Source organism: Gopherus flavomarginatus, chromosome 2 (genome assembly GCF_025201925.1).
Source record: "Gopherus flavomarginatus isolate rGopFla2 chromosome 2, rGopFla2.mat.asm, whole genome shotgun sequence".
Classification (NCBI taxonomy): Eukaryota; Metazoa; Chordata; order Testudines; family Testudinidae; genus Gopherus; species Gopherus flavomarginatus.
The window spans coordinates 86,368,175-86,387,652 of NC_066618.1; the positions used below are offsets into that span (position 1 = coordinate 86,368,175).

The 19,478-nt window shown below is 42.9% G+C and overlaps 1 protein-coding gene across 1 annotated transcript; it reads left to right on the forward strand.

Annotated features, from left to right (window-relative positions):
• The first annotated feature begins 1,139 nt into the window (after positions 1-1,139).
• On the forward strand, positions 1,140-12,723 carry LOC127043845 (CX3C chemokine receptor 1-like). The gene is given in 3 exon segments (XM_050938058.1): positions 1,140-1,250; positions 10,453-11,149; positions 11,151-12,723. Coding segments are annotated over 2 exon segments (1,059 nt in total). The 5' UTR covers positions 1,140-1,250; positions 10,453-10,465; the 3' UTR covers positions 11,526-12,723.
• Positions 12,724-19,478: the final 6,755 nt, after the last annotated feature.

The window sequence follows — 19,478 nt, forward strand, 5'->3', positions numbered from 1 at the left end:
AACAAGCCATGTTGGACTTATAATTATTGATGCAGGATATTATCATGACACTGATGTAACCATAAGTCCTGTTATTAAATACAAAGGCTGAATGGTATTTACACAATTGCTCTAAACATGCCTAAAAAGCTGAATTTACAAGCAATTTACTATATCTGAACATTAACAAAACCTTTATAAGCATTTGATCAGGTACTTACAAATTGGACTAAACCCAGGGGTTCTTAGACCCCTGTTGGTCAGCTCCAACCTGGTCAGGCAGGTATTAGCAATGAATCCTTTAAGAGTTTACTTTTTTATACCCTTTACCAAGCAATGATGTCACTGCCAATTACTGACTTCAGCTAAAAAACAATTTGAGAAAGTTCATCCTTATTTCCAGTATTAATCCAGATAAAATTTACCATCTCCTTTTCTCCTCAGGGCCTTTCGTCTCTCTCTCTTCCCTCCTCCTTGGTGACCAACAGTTTTTCCTTTGCACCTGGGTTCACATTAGGCCCTAATATTTGAGATAACACTCTTAAGTGGAGTGGGAAGGGCCATGTTGGCTCTTTCTAAAACAGATTCTCTGTCTTATTTAAAACCATCTTCAGTCACTGCTGTTGGTCAGAGACATTCTGTTTAGAAGCTTCCCTTTATTTCATTAGTCTTGGAACCAGACCTCCTCCATACTTCTTTCCTTCTCATCTTACTACTTATTACTTTCAAGGCCTTTTGCTTGTGAGTTAGGGCTTTTCTTTACAACAAACATTTCTCTAACCTAGCTTAAGTTAATTCTAATATTTTATATTTATTCTCTGAGCAGGCTTGTGGAGTCAGAGTTGCTGAACCAGGGCTGCTTAACACACAGTGACATTCGGTGCATGCTCGTATGCTGGCTGGGAGCATCCAGACAGGGAGCTAGAGCAGCAGCCCAGGAAAAGTAGTGGCAGAACCTCTCACTGGTTTGGGTCATGCCCCAAAACACGACACTCTGCCTGGTTTCATTATTCCACCCTACTACCAGTGTGTGACCTGAGCAAAGAGCTGACTCTGCAATACATTATTGCATGACTAGATGAATAGCCCAAGAACATTTTGCAGTTCAGCCCAGGAAATGTTCATTTCCCCTGCTGAGCGGCAGCTGGTTGTATAGATGCTGTACACTACCAATACCACAAAAGGACGACAGAAGAAGTAGAAATCTTTTTAAGGAACAATCAGGGTCAGCTAGAAGAACATATTCACTTTCCACGGCAGCGTACCCTCAGGTAAGACAGAATTATGCTTTATGTAAATTTGAAGGTGACGCCATAGAAGAGGGATATTTACTAATGGTCTTTTATGTATCTAAGGAACTCTGTAGGTACCAACCTCCTGGTATCAGAGTTGACATTTAAGGTTCTTAAAGGTGACAGTATAATGGGTAATAGCCATGAAACTAGAAAATGGAAAGTTAGGTTAGTCATTATGGAGGTGGAGGGGAGATATCTTGCTGTCAGATCAAGTAGACAGTAGAATAATTTGCCTGGAGAAATAATTAAGCACAACCACCAGAGATCTTTAAGGACATATTGAAACACTCATGGAGTTAGTGTGTAGGACAGTCCAGCACTAGAGCAGAGGGATGAACTGAAGGACCCATCTACCCTGTCATCTGACGGCGTCTGGGTATTGTTTTTTATTTTAGATTTGTATTAAGATTTTACAAACACACCAGGTGCCAGGGTATATTGCTGCCCAACATGGTCCAAAAAATAACCACCCCACAACATCAATGTCTACGCACATCCCTTTAATACAGAGGAAATGGCACAGAGGAGAAGGGAAGCGAGAAAGTATGGTGTGGAAGGATGATCTTACGGTATAGACAATGACTCAAAAGATCTGATTCCTGGCTTTGGCACAGACTTTCCATGTGACCCTTGTCAAATTGCTTGATCTGTTTATGATTCAGCTTCCCATTTGTGAAAAACTGGGATAATTAATAAATAAAGGCAGGCTTACCTCACGGGGTTGTGAAGATACATGTATTTATGTTTCTGATATGCTTCTCTAATATGGTGATGTAGGTCAGATAGGTACCTGTAATGAGACAGATGCACCTCCAGAAAGACGAACAAGTGCTTCCAAATATGTTCCCTTGCAACAAACCATCAGTAAGTGTAGCGCACCCCATGGGTAGTGAACTGGTTAAACTATAATGAAAAATAAACATAGTCACTATCTACAACTATATGAAGAATCTCATTAAAATACCAAGGAGGGAAAGGAGTTGTTTCAAGGGAAGTTAAGGCTGAATACCAAGAAAGATTTACCAATTCCTATTAGATGGTGGAATAATCCCTAAAAGGAAGAAGTGGTTGTAATCCCCATTACTGAAAACTTAGCTAGACAGTTCTGGAAAAGACAGGCTGCAATGTACCTTATTGATAGGCACATGAACTGATTTAACAAGACTTTCATCTCTAATTTCAAGGAAGGCGTCATACAAATAATCATACAAACAACAACAAGGGAAAGGGAGGGGCAAGGAAGTAAGTAGGTGTGGTATTTTAAGGAAGAACGAGAAGGTGGGATTAACAGTCACTGCAAAAGGGCAGGATAATGAATTCCATGTGGAAATTTGTCTTCAACAGAACACAGAAAAGAAATCTGAATGAATAGAAAGGAGGGAAGACCCTGTAGAAAGAACTACTGATAAAGAGCAAGTAAGATAAACTTAGAAAAAAAAATTGAATCTGTATGAATTGGCCCATCCAGTCTACATGCATTTTAAAAGCATTCAAGGAATCCTCCAACATACATATTTACCATGGAAAATTAATTTCTAAAAAGTATGGACTGCTCGGGGGAGGTCAGCAGACTGGGGGAAGCAAATGTAGCAGGGCCACAACCAGAAATTTCATAAGAAGGGGGCCCAACGTTCTCCCCACACTGCTCAGCCCAGAGCATTCCCCTTGCTGCTCTCCCATCCCTGTCCTGAGCTCTCTCTCACTTCCTCTGCACCCAGACCACACTCTCGGCCCTGCACTCACTCCACTCACATTCCCCTCCTGCTGCCCCACACCTAGCTTCACACTCTTTCCTTCACATTGCCCTGCACCCAGCCCTGTGGTCTCTCCACTTCCACGCCCAGCCCCAAGCTCTTACCCAGAGAGGCAGTCAGGCTGAATAGCACCATCTCCCCACAAGGGGCGGACAGTTCTGGAAGCCTACTGTCTTTCTTCTTCCCTAGGAAGCACCAAAATCCCATATCCAACCCCTCCATCCATCTGAGATTTCCCAGTGGCCCCTGATCCACTTCTCCACAGAGACTGGGGGTGCCCAGTGCCCATAGGGTGCAGGAAAGACGTCAAAGGTGTGGAAGCCAAGCAGGAGCACAAGCTCACAATGCCCCTCAAATTTAGCCTGGCTACCCCGTCATCCCAGCAGGGAAGGGGCTCTGCTATTATGCCTCCCAGTTCTGGTCAGGGGCCAACGGGGGGGACGAGGGAGAGGGCTGGACCCTCTAGACACAGGGGCGGCTCCAGGCACCAGGGCAGCAAGCGCATGCCTGGGGTCGCAAGCTGCGGGGGGTGGCCTGCTGGTTGCTGTGAGGGCAGCAGTCAGGCTGCCTTCGGTGGTGCGCCTGTGGGAGGTCTGCCAGTCCCGCGGCTTTGGTGGCGATTAGGCAGCGGGTACGCCGAAGGCACGGGACCGGCAGACCGCTCGCAGAAACTCCGCTGAATCCATGTGACCAGCAAACCGCCTGCAGAAATGCCACCGAAGGCTGCCTGACTGCCATGCTTGGGGTGGCAAAAAACATAGACCCGCCCCTATCTAGACATTTCCCCACCCACCATTGAACCACTGGAATATAATACATATTTTCAAATAAAAGAAAAGTGGAGTGAGCCTAGCAATTATCATCCTGTAAGGCTAACAGCAAAACACCAACCACCTCAATGGAATTATCAGGCAATCAATGGAAATTAGGTGTATAAGTGCTTATAAAAACCCCATCAGGTGCCTACCTGCATCTTTAGGCACCTAAATACTGTTAAATCTGGTTCTTTGAGACTTAGGAGTCCCACTGACTGTCAATGAGACGCAAGAGAGACTACAGACTTTGATCAGGATTACTACGCCGCTCAGTGTGAAAAATCCACATCCCCAAACGATGTAATTAGGTCTACCTAACCTCTCATGCTTCTCCCATTGACATAGCTACCACCTCTTAGGGAGGAGAATTAACTACGCCAATGGGAGAAGCATCTTCACTTAAGCGCTACAGAGGCACACCGGCAGCATTTTAAGTGTAGATCTGCCTTAAGTTACTTTTGAAAATGGGACTTTGACATCTAAAACATCTAAAACATCTAGCGACATGGTGGAAGTGGCACAACAGTGCCGCTAAAAGCTGTGTAGTGTAGACATAGCCTAAATCCTAAAAGTGACAGTTCTAATGATTGATCAAGTCAAAGTGTCTTTCAGAGCAGATCCAGGGGATAACCCCTGGGAATCAATGTCTCTGGCCTTGAGAGAGTTCAAACAGCAAAGAGATGGAAAATTTTCCTGTGACTTTGTTTTATTTTATTTAATTCAGTCTCTAAGGCTACGTCTACACTACACAGTTGTTAGCGACAGGGCTGTTTGTCGGCTCTCCTGCCGACAAAAAACTTCTACCCCCAATGAGCGGCATTCATATTGTTGCTTCTGCCGACAACACACTGTTCCCACTGGTACTTGCCACGGCAAAACTTTTGTCTTTGGGGTGGGGTTGGGGTTAACACCTCTGAAAGACAAAAGTTTTGTCGTTCAATTGCCAGTGTAGACATAGCCTAAGACTATAGGATGAGCTTCCTTGCATGTAGCATTTCCAAGGTGTGACAGGCCATTAACCATTCCTTTGTATTGCGCTGGTCCTTGACCGCCCACCTGATTTTGACAGTTTTTCTGGACAGGCAGAGGGAATCACTCTTGATTCTTCCCATCTGAGTTCACAAGTTTAAAGCAAACATTTTCAAAAAGCTATAAAGGAAAGCTTACATGTTTCCTTATAGCATGGAATACAGACAGTACATGTGAGATGACTGCATGCAGCAATTAACAAGCATTGTATAGACTCTAACCACTACACACATTCTTATGACTGATACCTATTTTGAGCAACTCAATACACACAAGTGAACTGGTCTGGTCTCCAACTAGGAGTTTGTCCATTCTTAGATAATGCCTGCAGCCTTGACAAGATGCTTGGCAAGAGCTGCCAGCATCACAGAGGCATCACCAGAAGCCATAGAACTTCATTGAAAGAGAAACACACACCAGCCTTCAAGCGGATCCCAGGCAGGCAAGAGGCAGATGGGTGTAATCACGGGTATGCAGAAGCAGGTACATCTGTGTGTGGGAAGGGCGATGGCTGAGAATAACTAGGGTGGGACTGCCTAGGCATCCGAATGTCTTCACATAGGTCCCCACTATAAGTTAAGGCTTGTCCAGGGCCAGTACTGGCATAAATTATTCAGTATTATCTAAATACACCTCCCTGCTGTGAAACACAGAGAAAACCCACAACTGTGATGGATGCACTGAAGCCATTGTTTGTTTAGATGAGCACATCAAACAAGAGTGTGAAGAGTGTGACTGAGGTGTGAAAACTCCTCACTCGCTGTCTCAGCAGGGTGTTAAATTAGCATCCGAGTGAGAATGTCTAAAATAGACCTTTGGCTAAAAGGTCTGTTTTTGACTTGTCAGCAGTAATGCCTGTAACTCAAGGCACATCTACATAGGGGGATAATGCACTCTACAGAACTGTGTTTTCTAAAGCACACTAACATTTTGCTCATTAATTGATCTGTAGTCCCCTTGTGCATTTTAACATAGTACCACAGCACTTCATTAAAGAGCACTGGGGAACTTCTAGTGTGCAACAGCATGGTCTACATGCACGAATTAATGCCTAAGATGTTAGTGAGATGTAGAAATCATGCCCCCATATTACACATTTCTGCACCATAGAGACAACCCCCGCAGGCTCTTAGCATGGTCTAAAAGTGGTTAGCATGAGTTTTTGTAACATCATGTTGAAATGAGTAAGCAATTTGACTAGAAAGATGAGAAATGTAAACTGGGTTTGCTCTCTTTTCACCAGGCATGTGGTTCATGGCCACTAAAGATTGCAAAACTATTTTTATATATATATATATATATATATATATATATATATATATATATATGTATATTTACATTTATACACATATACACTACAGCAGTGGTCACCAACTGGTCAATCGCGATCTTCGGTGGGGCTGTCGTTAAGACAGGCTCCCTGCCTGTTCGAGCCTCACACCACTCCCGGAAGAGGCCAGCATGGCCTCACTTGGGGGCGAGGGGGAGAGGGCAGGAGTCTCCTTCCATATGCTGCTCCTGCCTGCAAGCACCACCCCCGCACCTCCCATTGGCCAGGAAAGGGAGCTGTGGCCAATGGGAGCTGTGAGGCAAGGCTTGCAGAGAGGGGCAGCATGCAGAGCCATGTGCCACCCGCCCCCCTCCCAGGGGCTGCAGGGGTATATTGGCCCCTTCCAGGAGTGGCGTGGAGCTGGGGCAGGCAGGGAGCCTGCCTTATGCGCAGCCATGTTGCGCAGCGAACTGGTAGCTGCTGGAGGTAAATGCTGCCTGGAGGGAGGCTGCACCCCAACCTCCAGCCCTGACTCTCCTCCCAGAGCCAGCACCGTGTATGCCCTCCTGAATCCCAACACTCTGCCCCAGCCTGGATCCCCCTCCTGCACCCAAACTCCCAGAGCCCACCCCCCCGCCCTCCAACCCCCTGCCCCAGGCCGGTGAAAATGAGTGAGGGTGGGGAAGAGTGAGTGACGGGGGAGGCAATGGAGTGAGTGGGGCAGGGCTTTGGGGAAGGGGCAGGGTGGATCCGGGGTTGCTCTTAAATTCAAATAGTGATCTTGGGTGTAAAAAGGTTGGAGACCACTGCACTACAGTATAGAATGCTTGAGAATCACTGATGTGAGAAAGAGTGTGTTGGCAGCAGGGCCAGATGAACAGTGAGCCCGGGGCTATTGGATTTTGTGGGGCCTCTGTATACAAGTTGTTTTCCTGGGAGGGAGTTTGATGCTAGAGTGGGCTGGGGCAGGGAATTGGGGTGCAGAATCTGGGAGGGAGACTGATGCAGGAGAGGGCTGGGGCAGGGAATTGGGGTGCAGGAGGGGGTGTTAGGTGCAGGCTCTGGCTGGGAGGTGCTTACCAGAGGTGGCTCTCAGCCAGTGGCACAGCAGGGCTCAGGCTGGCTGCCTGCCTGCCATAGCCCCATGCCACTCCCAGAAGCGGCCGGCTGCAGACACATCTCTGTGGCCCCTGAAGTGGAGGGGGACAGCATGTTTCTGTGCGCTGCCTGCGCCCACAAGCGCTTCCCCTGTAGCTCCCATTGGCTGGGAACGTGCTAGCAGCTGGCCGCTTCCAGGAGCAGCATGGGGACATGGCATGCAGGCAGCCTGCCTGAGCAGCCCGCTGCACCACAGGACTTTTAGCAGCATGAAGTTGGAGATCACTGCCTTTGATTTATTTTTATGGGGCCCCTCCTTGAGCTGGGGCCCTGGGCTGCAGCACCTAAAGCCCCCGCCTTAATCTGGCCCTGGTTGGCAGGGCAGTATATCATCTCTTACCTGAAACCGAAAACCAGAATATGTTTTACAGCTATGTTTTTGGAAGCTTGGTAGGCATAAAAATAGAGCAGGGCTGTGGCTGGGACCAGAGGAAGTAGACTACAATAAAATGAGCTGGAGAAAAAAAATTTAAAAAAGGAAGAGAGATGGTTTGAGAAAGAAGCAGAAGTTGATTTAATGTTTACTGTATTCTACGAAGGCAAGTGTTTGAGTGAGAGGTTGTTACAAACATTTCTAGCCTAGTGCAGTGTTTCTCAGCCTCTTCAAATGAGATCCCTTACTGGGGATCAACATTTTTCAAAATGCTCTTACATTTGCAATAAATAGAACAATGATAAGCCTATAGAATTTTTGTGTATGTGTTTCAAGAGGCTGACAGAGAATCCCAACTGCAAAGGGTTCAGGGTTTGCAGGGAGAGGGAGATTCTCTTCACTTTAGACTGTAATAATATTTTCAACATCCCATGACCTCCTGGATTGTCTTTCATAACTTACATACATACATACCGACTGGTACTACTAATCATAATGAGCTTTCCTGGGGGGGGTGGGGGTATGAACCACCAGTTAAGGGGCACTGGCCTAACTGAGTACAGTGTTACCATAAGAGCCAATGTTTCAAAAAAGAGGTGCCTATGTTACATACACAAAATAGGAAGCTATGGAAAGACACAAGGAGGTGACTATGTACTCACACATTCTAATTGCATGTGCAATATGGGTAAGTAAGTGTACAACCAGCCAACTGTGTGTCTGCAATTCCACCCAAGACTCAACATGCCCTAGGGCATGAAAGCCACTGTCTGTCAAACACAGCTGTGCGTGTGGTATGGTATTGAAACTTTCCAAAGGAACCCACAAGCAGAGTGGTTAAGCCTATATCACTGAGAGAGGGTCGGCACAGAAGGAGGCCCATAAAGGGGGAGAGAAAGTAAAAAGAAAAAAACCACATAAGTTCCCTGTCTCAAAATAGTGAATGTCAAACAACACACCTGGGGATCAAATGCAGCATAGAGATGAGGAGGTAGCTAGCAGATGCTGTTAAACCTCAAGAATCAGCTTCAGGAACTAGCCGTATTTACAAGTCCTATTGATCAGACATTTGGGACTAGCTGGATAAACTTACCCTATAGATCAGAGTCACATGTGACCTACTGTGTGATGGGCAGATGTCCAAGAAAAACCTCAGCATCATGAGAGCAGGCAGACCAGAGCAGAGATCACTTTTGCTATGGTGTCAGAGAGAATGATTTGAGTATTACAGCCATTGCTCATCCTGTCAGCCAGGATACTGCAGTGTCCATCAGAGCTGTGTATCCAAGTAAAAAAATCAGATCAGATGAGAAGGGCCCATCATAATTACCTAGTCTGACCTCTTGCATACAGAGGCCATTGATTTCTCTCAGTAATTTCTACAGCATCCCAATACTTTGTGGCTGAACTAGTAAGGACATGCAGTATACATGCAGTAAGGAAGAATGTATCACATCCCGTTAGTAAACTGTTCCAATAATTACTCCCACTGGTAAAGATTTACAGAGCATTTCCAGTTAGAATTTTTCTAACTTCATTGGTGCTTACTATGCCTTTGCTAGCGTCAGATTTCTTCTCCCCGTTCACCTTTTTATAGAATGATCAATGCATAGAGACAACTGAATTTAAATCCAGTCACATAGAGGTGGCTGCTGGATGGACTCTGCAGGCCGGCCCATTGATTTAAGTGAGAATGCTACCTGCATTGGCACTGAAAGAGCAGGCTAAGGATGATTTCTGCTTATTGCTAACATTGCCTCACCTACTCCCTGCTCTAGCCTTACAGCTAGCAGCAGTCAGAGAACCCTTCACCGTTAGCCCTTTCCCAGCCCTCTTTCCTGTGCCAAAATCCCAAAGAGGATTTTAAATGTGTAAGAGAACTTTTCATTTCAAATGTTTCGGAGTAGAGCAGGTTTGAACTTTGCACAGGGAGATGCTGTAAAACAAAGCCGCAGCTGCCAGCTAGCACAGAAAATAGCTGATAAATTATTACGAAATAAGAGATAAACTTCACGCCGCATGGCAGAAATCAATCACCGATGACTTGGCATTACAAGGAAACACCCTCTGTGGGCAAATGAATTCCTAATGATCCATAGTGCAGTTTCTTGTGACTTCTATTGAAGCATCTGAAATCTTCGTCTTTTACTACGTTTGTACAGTGCCTAACACAACGGGGCCTGATCTAAACTGGGGCCTCTGGGCAACACTGCTATACAAATGAACAACAATGAAGCATGCAAAAGTCCAATCTACCTTTTCTTTTTGTTTGTCAGAGGATGGTGGGAGCATGATTAAGGGGGTAGCTCCTCTGATCCAGAGATTGGTTTGAACACCAGTAACATTGCCCCTTCATCGTGGGCTTTCACAGGCCATTCTTTCTGTGCTGTTACTGGGCTTCTGTATCACGTATTCATGTTATACAAAATTCCTGTGAGTTTCCTACATTAAAAAAAAGATTATTTGCAATCAAACAAAGGAGCCAACCCATTAAAATAACACATGCTTTATGCGAGCAGCATGGGCACCTCACTGGTTTTTATCATCCCCCACAAACAGAACTGTTTATAGAAATCCTTAAATGCTACATCTACCAGTGCTCAGGGTGTCCTACATTTTATGCTGATGAATAGATTTATTTAAGGCATTATTTGTGGAGGCCAACTCTTGATTCACTGTCTCCAAGAAGAGGACCTGGCTTGCTCACTTAACTGTATTTTTCAGGTTGCTGGATTTACCTCTCTGATGACTATTTTCCTTTTATATTTTCTTTTGCAAGGCAATCACTCATCATGACCCAGGAACTCCCTGAGGTGACAACTGAATTTACCTATGATGAAGCAGCTGCAGTTTGTGATCAAGTAAACATCCAGGCATTTGGGAAAGTATTTCTGCCAGCCTTATATGCCCCTGTGTTTGTTCTTGGCCTGGTGGGGAACTTCCTGGTGGTTTTTGCCATCGTGAAGGGCAGCCGACAGAAGAGCATCACAGACATTTTTCTCTTGAACTTGGCTATCTCGGACCTGCTCTTTGTGATCTCTCTTCCTTTCTGGGCTTTCTATGTGATGCGTGGATGGACGCTTGGGAACATTCCATGCAAAATCATCTCCTCGCTTTATTATGTGGGTTTCTTTGGGGGCATGTTTTTCATCACTGTCATAAGCATTGATAGATACCTGGCCATAGTTCGTGCAGCATTTTCTCTGAAAGCCAGAACAGTCAGCCATGGCTGTCTTACCACTTTTGGGGTGTGGGCGGTGGCTATTTTAGTCTCAGTGCCACAATTTGTGTTCACCCAGGAGACAGCAGAACAATGCACTCCGAGGTACCCTGATGATCTTAAGGAAATCTGGCCTATTTTCTGCAATGTAGCAATGAATGTCTTAGGATTCCTTATCCCAGCCTGCATCATAAGCTATTGCTATTTTGGGATCATCAGGACATTGCTCTCCTGCAAAAATCACAAAAAAAAAAAGAGCCATCAAACTAATTTTAGTGGTGGTGATTGTGTTTTTCCTCTTTTGGACCCCATACAATGTACTGATTTTTCTGGAAACTTTAAGACACTATAAATTGGTTAACCAATGCCACGAATTTATAGACTATGCAATGCATGCGACTGAAACACTAGCATTCAGTCACTGTTGTCTCAATCCCGTTATCTACGCTTTTGCTGGGGAAAAATTCAGGAAGTACCTTTGTCACTTGTTTCTAAAGTGCTGCTCATTTATGTGCCTCTGTGGGCCCTGCGGCCAATACCAGGCTAGCTCTCTAACTACCACTCCAGAAAGCATGCTAAGCAGCAACCAGACCCAGAATACCAGTGACCAGGATGCCTCTGTCCTTCTGTGAAAAGTTTAGTTAGTACACCGTTAGAAATACACCTTCTCCAGGCTTCAGGGGGTAGCCGTATTAGTCTGTACCAGTAAAAACAATGAGGAGTCCTTGTGGCACCTTAGAGACTAATAAATTTATTTGGACATAAGCTTTCATGGGATATAACCCACTTTACCAGATGCATGGAGTGGAAAATACAGTAAGCAGGAATACATGTACAGCACATGAAAAGATGGGAGTCAAATATAACGTGTGAGCGTACCTGAATGCCAGACATTTCTTTTGCTTGGCATTTATTATTTTTTAAAAGTACAGCTTTAATGGTGACAACTGAACAACATGTAAAAACAATATTGCAGCAGAATTAAGAAAAAAAAAAAAGAGAAAAACAGCACCAGGAAGAAAAGAAGAATTTAAGGACAGATAATTTGATAGAAATGTAGACAATTAAAGTGTGGTTGTGAATATAAATATACCTCTATGCACACACATGCATACTTTTAAGGAAAAAGCAATCTCTGTAAAGTCCATGGTCCAGCTGATAGATAGTAATGGACAATATTTGACCGGGCCGGCTCTGGCTTTTTTGCTGACCCGAGCAAAAAATAAAAAAAAAAGCGGGGCCACCGGAGCAGCAAAGCAGGGGAAAAAAAGAAACAGCGTGGCTGGAGCGGCAAAGCAGGGAGGGGAACAACACAAAAACGGGGCAGCTGGAGCAGCAAAGTGGGGAAAGAACACCAGCAAAGCGGGCGGGGGGGGGGGAAGAGAGAGAAATAATGGCGTGGCCGGCAAAGTAGGGGAAAACCAAAACAAAAAACCCTACAGGGCAGCCAGAGCAGCCAACAACAACAAAAAAAACAAAAAAAATACAGCCGTGCCACCCTAGTTTTGGGCGGAATGCCGCCCCGTAGAATCTGCCGCCCCAAGCACGAGCTTGCTCAGCTGGTGCCTGGAGCCGGCCTTGATATTTGATATACTGTATGTTGGGTTACTCTTAGAGTCCAGTGTAAACTGAGGAATGCTTTTGTTTTTCCATTCTTTCTGATACAGCAGCATGTTCTTTTATACTGTATATAAGTATATATTTGGTTTGAAACCTCTTTAGGGCAAGAACCTCTTAGGTCTTATGGGAAGCACCCAGCACGTTTTTAAAGCAGTGTATAAAGGATTTTTGTTTGTTTGTTTCTGGATTGCTTGTTGCTGGTTGCTGCAAGTATTTTATTTGTTAATGCATAGCTAATAAAATATTAATGGTTTTTAAAAGTTCTTTTTAATTATTATTATTAGTTTAGTACCAACAATATGCTCAGCATAATATGTAAAAAGGACAAAGACTGGCTTTAAGTTGTTTCCTGATCCAAAGCCCAGTAAAAATAAAAAGGAGTCCTTCCATTGACTTCAATGGCTGTAGATCATGGCCTTACAGCCCAAAGCCCCAATCCAGCTGAGCACTGCAGCATGTGCTTAAGCGCTTTATTGAATAAAAGCTGACAACCAGAAGATACACCTGGAGAGGGGATAAGTAGTTTGGGATATTTTTGAAAGCATCATCGTTTAAGTTATAAACTCAATGATTGAGTTCACACAAGCTATTCAAGAGTAGGGGAAATGGGCCATATTCAGTGCATTGTAAATATATGACTCTTAATCATGCCCTGCTAATCAATCACATTGGACTGTTTTTTAAGAAATTAAAGCAACTCCAACACCACAGTTTTCTGGAACCCTAAAGTATTTACAGATTTCAACTTTTCTGTCTAAAGTTTGCGAATATAGGGAGCAGTTTAGATCTGTTGGATTTAAGGCATGTACTACCTGCCCAAGAGTCAGCTTACATATTTTATACATTGCACTTATAAAATTATTTAAATAAGTGGCAACACAATAATTTATGAACAGTATATAGGTAAATGTAATGAATAACAAGAAGTAGTGCAATTAGAATCTTAACCTCTTCAGAGTTCCAATACTGAGCCAGTGTCTGACAAAACCAAGGATCCAATCCTGAAAAATGAGCCCATATCGGTGGACCCCTGCACTTTCATAGATCCTCATTGATACAGCTGGTCCAAAAAATGTCTAATTCTGAAAATTTTCAACAGAATTTTTTTTTCCAAGCAAAAAAAAAATTCCCTTTTTTCAACTAGCTCCCCCATTCATTGGCTTTCATGGGGCTGTGGGAGGGCTCAGAAATCTGCTTATGCAGAGTCAGTTGGAGAACTGGGATCCAAAATTCTGGAACTCATCACCACTGAACAGCAAGGAAGTTAGGATCTGAACCCACCTATAAACATGATACTTTAAAGCCACAGAACCACCTGATATGTTTTCTTCTTTACATGTAATTTTACTAATATCCCATTTTTGCAACTGTGTAACCAGCACTGATTGATAATGAAATAGAAATTTCTAATTAAATGCACCAGATTTAATCAAAATATTACAGCTGATGTTTTAAGATTTTGACTAGAGGCATGTGGACACCCAGTCTCCATTCATTCTAATGGGAATTGGGTGCCCAGATATCTTCGATTACTTTGAAAATTTTGGCCTAAATGTTTAAACAAACCAGATAAGAGATCTCTGCCCTTTCCCCCAAAGCAAATAGTTCCTTTTTAAAACATGATTAACTGTGCAGGAAAAAAGAGGAAACACCAGGGGTAAAATAAGTCTCTCCCAGGCAAAGACAATGACATCAAAGTAAAGAGGTTAAAAATAAATGTTAGGAAAGCTCTGTGCACGTGCATGAAATGTGGTCGGACATGAGCAAAGGAGACACACATGATAATGTAATCACTTCCATTTTGTGTTTACACCCGACACACAGAACCTGATTCCATGCCTATTGAATCAATAGGAGTCTTCCCATTAAATTTCAATGGACACAGGCTCAGGCTCTCAGACTACAGCAGTGTGTGAACAGCAGTGCACACCGAAGTGCTGCACTATAATTCCCTTCCATGGCTGCTCCAGGCATGAACTAAAAGGTTTCTAGTTCGCGTTAATATAATCTTCTTCTGATTACAGTAATGTGAACTAGGAACCTTTCAATTCACACCTGCAATGTTCACATGAGGGAGTTATAGTGCAGCACTTTGGTGTGCACTGCTATTCACACACTCCTGTATTCTGAGCTGTGGGGCTATGTAGACAGATCTCAAAGTGGCAATTCTTCAACAAAAAACTTCAAAAAGAGATTCCAACGAGAAGCTGCAGAACTGGAATTAATTTGCAAACTAGATACCATCAGATTAGGCCTGAATAAAGACTGGGAGTGGTTGGGTCATTACAAAACCTAAACTTAATTTCCCCAATACTAATTTCTCCCTGCTGTTACTCACACCTTCTTGTCAACTGTCTGTACTGGGCCACTCTCTTACCACTTCAAAAGTTATTTCACCTCCCTTGGTATCCTGCTGTTAATTGATTTCATCTCGTTAGACTGACTTAACACTTGGTAAAGCACCCCACATCCTTTATACCTGCTCCTGTATCTTTTACTTCATACATCTGATGAAGTGGGTTCTAGCCCACGAAAGCTTATGCCCAAATAAATTTGTTAGTCTCTAAAGTGCCACGAGGACTTCTCGTTTTTTTACATATTCCCTTAGTTACACTTGTCAGGGACAAATGATACTTCTACCCTTCTGTGTCTTCATTTACCTCTCTGTGAAACAGGAATCTCCCAGGGATTTTATGAAGCTAATTTCACTGAATTTTGGTGTACCATATTTGGAGAGACTTGGAGGGAAAGTGCTACAAGAGGGCAAGTGCTCTGCTGGATTGAAAATGCTGGTTCAGTTTACAGACACTCATTTTTACTATAGCGACACTTGGTTGAAATCTCAGAAATGTCTCATACCAGGAGAAGTGGTGAACTCCCCTCTTCCCCCAAAAATAACCACATTTGCTTTGCTTGCACAATGTTCCTAGCTCTAGCAGTAAAAGTGCTGCTGTTATCACCACTTTTTTAACACATCTCCACTATAACGGTAACCAATAACCAAGAGAGTTTATTTACATTGCACGGTGACACGCATTTCTGCTCATTCTGTATTCCGTGCTCCCAGCTCCAATATGTTCTTTATGTATTTGGAGCCTTATCCTAAGCCCTCTGAATTCACTTAAAATCTTTCCATTGACTTCAGTGGGCTTTGAATCATGCCCTCAATAACAAGCAACCCTCATGCAAAGAAGTTAGCTCTCTTTCAGAACCGTTATGCTGCTAAGATGGCGGGTGATAATTCAGTTACTTTAAGCTTAAGACCTATGACATTAACACAGCAAATTTAAGGCAACATGACTCACTAGCACAGATTCTCTCAACTCTGAGGATTAGCCTGGATCAACACTCACCCCACAGGATCAGGACTAGCCAGCATCCAACCCACTACATACTGCAGTGTGGAGTGTGAACAGATGAAGCACTCCACCAGGATCAGATAAAGTACTTACTGCCTGCCATAGATTAAGGGCAGATTTTGGCACTCGCCATTGTCCTACAACAAGGGCTATAAAAGCTCTGCAGCCAGCAGGGGGAGAACACCCCAAGTGCAGGCACTGCATAGGGCTATCCCAAGTGTCCTCATGCTGGAGCTGGTAGGATACATGAAGGGCCAAAGGCACTTGCTGGGAGCATGACTGGGAACAGGAGAGGAGGCCCTGTAATATACACTACTATGGGGTCAGGGGCAGGAGGAGGGAGACGGCAGCTCCAGGTTGCACTTTACCTTACACCAGGGGCTACATCAGCCGTTGGTAAGGTAAGAACAGAAGATTTCAATGATGTCTTAAAGCCACTTTTATCTGCTCATTCTACCCCTTCTCCTCCCTGGAGCCGCACGGACCATGCTGCATTTCTTGGAGGTGCAGCTCAGAATCCTGGCCTAAATATGTAACTCTCCTTCCATGTGAATGTATAATATCGAATCTAGTATTAACCGGGCCAGGTATTTCATCACTATTAGGTAATATGGAAAATATTTCCTATACCTTCTGCGATTCTTGCTAAGGCACAATGAGCTTGTATTTGACTACTACGTTGTTTCTATTTACACTTTACACAGTCAGGCAATCAGAGCCCACTGTAAGCTACAGCCAACACTGTATATTCCAGAAATCTACCTTCCAAAATGGAAGATAGCCCTGAGTTTCTGCAGCTGCATACCCACTACTTTACACAACAATGGGAGCGACTCCACACATACTATTTCTGATCTATGAAAGCTGAGGACCAGTACTAAGCAGAGTAATGGAGGTGGTTGAAAGGTACCCTGTTTGACGTAAAATATGTTTTCAAATAAAGAAATTTTTCCGTGGAAAATGTGTTCTTTCCATGGAAATTTTTGATCTTTCATCAAGAAACTGAATGCCTGAAAACTAAAACATTTTCACTTTTCATCCAAAAACATATTATATCCAACCCCCAAAATATTTTGATACTGAAATGCCATGGTGCCTCATGGGAGTTGTAGTTTAGGTGCCTCATGCTCCCATTCACCTCTATGGGCCAGGCTCCCTAATCTGACTACATCTTCCAGGATGCATTATGGGCATACAACTGCATGATGCATTGATGCCCCTTTCCAAGGGGGGGAAACTGTAGTACATCATGAGATACCCCACTATTAAAAATGTTCCAGTGCCACTGGTGTTAAACCTAACTGAGTGGTCCACGGCCCACCCAGGCCCACCTGTTGCTACACCCCTGCTCTTTCAGACATTTTTAATCTGCCTAAATCAAGGTCAGCTTTTTAAAAATAATGAAGCAACACTATGAGTCTGGCAGTCAAAAGCACAAAATAAATGAAGGCGAGGCAAGAAGACAAAGCTAAGCTAAGATAGTTTGTCATCTTATTTTAAAAAGCTTGAAGGATTGAATAGTGGACAATCACCAGAAAGTATAGGCGAGGAAACATCTGAATTATCTTATCACTTGCCGAGTTGTGGGGATACTATGACGACTGCAAAAGTTGAACAAGTGGACTCTGAAGTGTCACTGGAACTACAAAATATTGGTAATGTTGTCAAAGTAAGGGAAGAAACCTACTCTGAAGACATTGCATTATGGCCAAAATCTGTTTCATTGGATATGATAGAATTTTTCTTAGTAAATAAACTGAAAAACTTAGGTAATATGGAAAATTTAAGAGAGTATGAGGTTGGAGGTCGAAAGCAATTTAGAGGTCTTCATGAGTCCCATTTTCTAAGAATGAAGAAAAATGGGATGACAGAAATGAGAAATTAGGTAATTTTTTCAGAAACCACCAAGGCAGTCTACTGTTTTGGTTGCAAATTATTCCCTGATCATGGTAAAGGAAAACAAACATTTATTGATGGGTACTCTAATTGGAGAAACATTGCAAGACATATTGCTGATCATGAAACTTCCAAAGCTCATATTAATGCTATGCGTAAGTTCATTCATAGGTGTAAAGTATCTGGAAGAATTGATTCTGTGTTATTGGCTCAGTTTGAAAAAGAGTGTTCTTATTGGAGGAAAGTGCTGAGACGTGTTGTTGTCAGGGTCAAACTGCTGTCTTCTTTGGGACTACCTCTAAGAGGACGTGATGAGTCATTGTTTTCAAATAGAAAAGGTAATTCTGAACCTGCCTTCAATATCTTAGTGAATTTGACAATTTTCTCAATGAACATTTGAAAAATCAGTATTCTGGCTCAGGGAAAACCAACTTTTTAATGCACCAAATTTACAATGAATTCATCACTATAATGGCAGAGCAGCTCAGAAACCAATTCATTGATGAAGTAAAGGATGCCAAGTAGTATACCAGAATAGTCGATTCAACAGCAGATGTGAATCATGTAGACAAATTAACGCTGATTTTAAGATATGTTTAACCGCAACGGTGAAGTTGTAGAGCAATTTCTTTGTTTTGTCCTGCTAAAATCCCACACTTATGAATGCCTAGAGACAAGTGTTTTGGAAATCATTGCAAATTTAGGTTTGGACATCAAAAATTGTCATGGGCAGAGCTTTGATAACACCACAAATATGGCAGGAAAATATTCAGGTCTACAGGCAAGACTGAACAATGCAAATCCTTCTGCTTTATTCATACCATGTTCCAGCCATTCCTTAAATTTAATCTTCAATGCTACAGCCGAAACTTGTGAGGGAGCTACACATATTTTTGACTTCATTCAAAACATGTATTCCGTTTTTTTCAGTTTCCCCGCATCGGTGGACTATGCTACAATCATGCTTGGAGCAGGCAAATGGAAAAGATTTGAAAGTCAAAAGAATTTGTGACCAGGTGGTCTGCTCATGAAGATGCTGTTTTGACTTTGAAAATGAGCTATGATGTTATAAAGAAAACCTTATTAGACATAGCCACATCAAATTATGAAAAACCACATGCGAAAACTGAAGCAAAATCCTTAGTAGAAAAGTTTGAAAAGTACGATATTGCTGTTCTTACTCTTTTGTGGAACCATTTCTTCAAAGAATTAATGCCATCAGCAAATTGCTGCAAAAGGTTGATACAAATTTACTGAATGCTGCACAATTGTTAGCCTCAGTTACAAGTTTTGTCATGGAAGTTCAAAATGACTATAGCTCTGTGGAAGCAGAGGCACTAACATTAATAGAAAAGATAAGTTCCTCTGATATATCTGTTGAGGAGCATAAAAAAAAAGGGAGTTACTTTTCGATGAAACTAGAGACAGTGAAATCAATTTAAAAGGGAAAGAGAAGATCATCGTTGAAACAGGCAATGTTATTTGTGACACAATAATAGTGCAATTGCAGAGTAGAGGCAAATCTCTAAAGAAAACTGTTGATTTATTTTGCATGTTTTTTGACAGATGTTTGGATGAAAATGCTAAAAACCACTACAGCAAGAAATTAAGTGAATTCTACCGAGAGGACATAGACATAAATCTTTTTGAAGATGAAGTGAAAGATTTCATTTATTTTATCAAAAATGATGAGGTCTGCACTTTGAGATC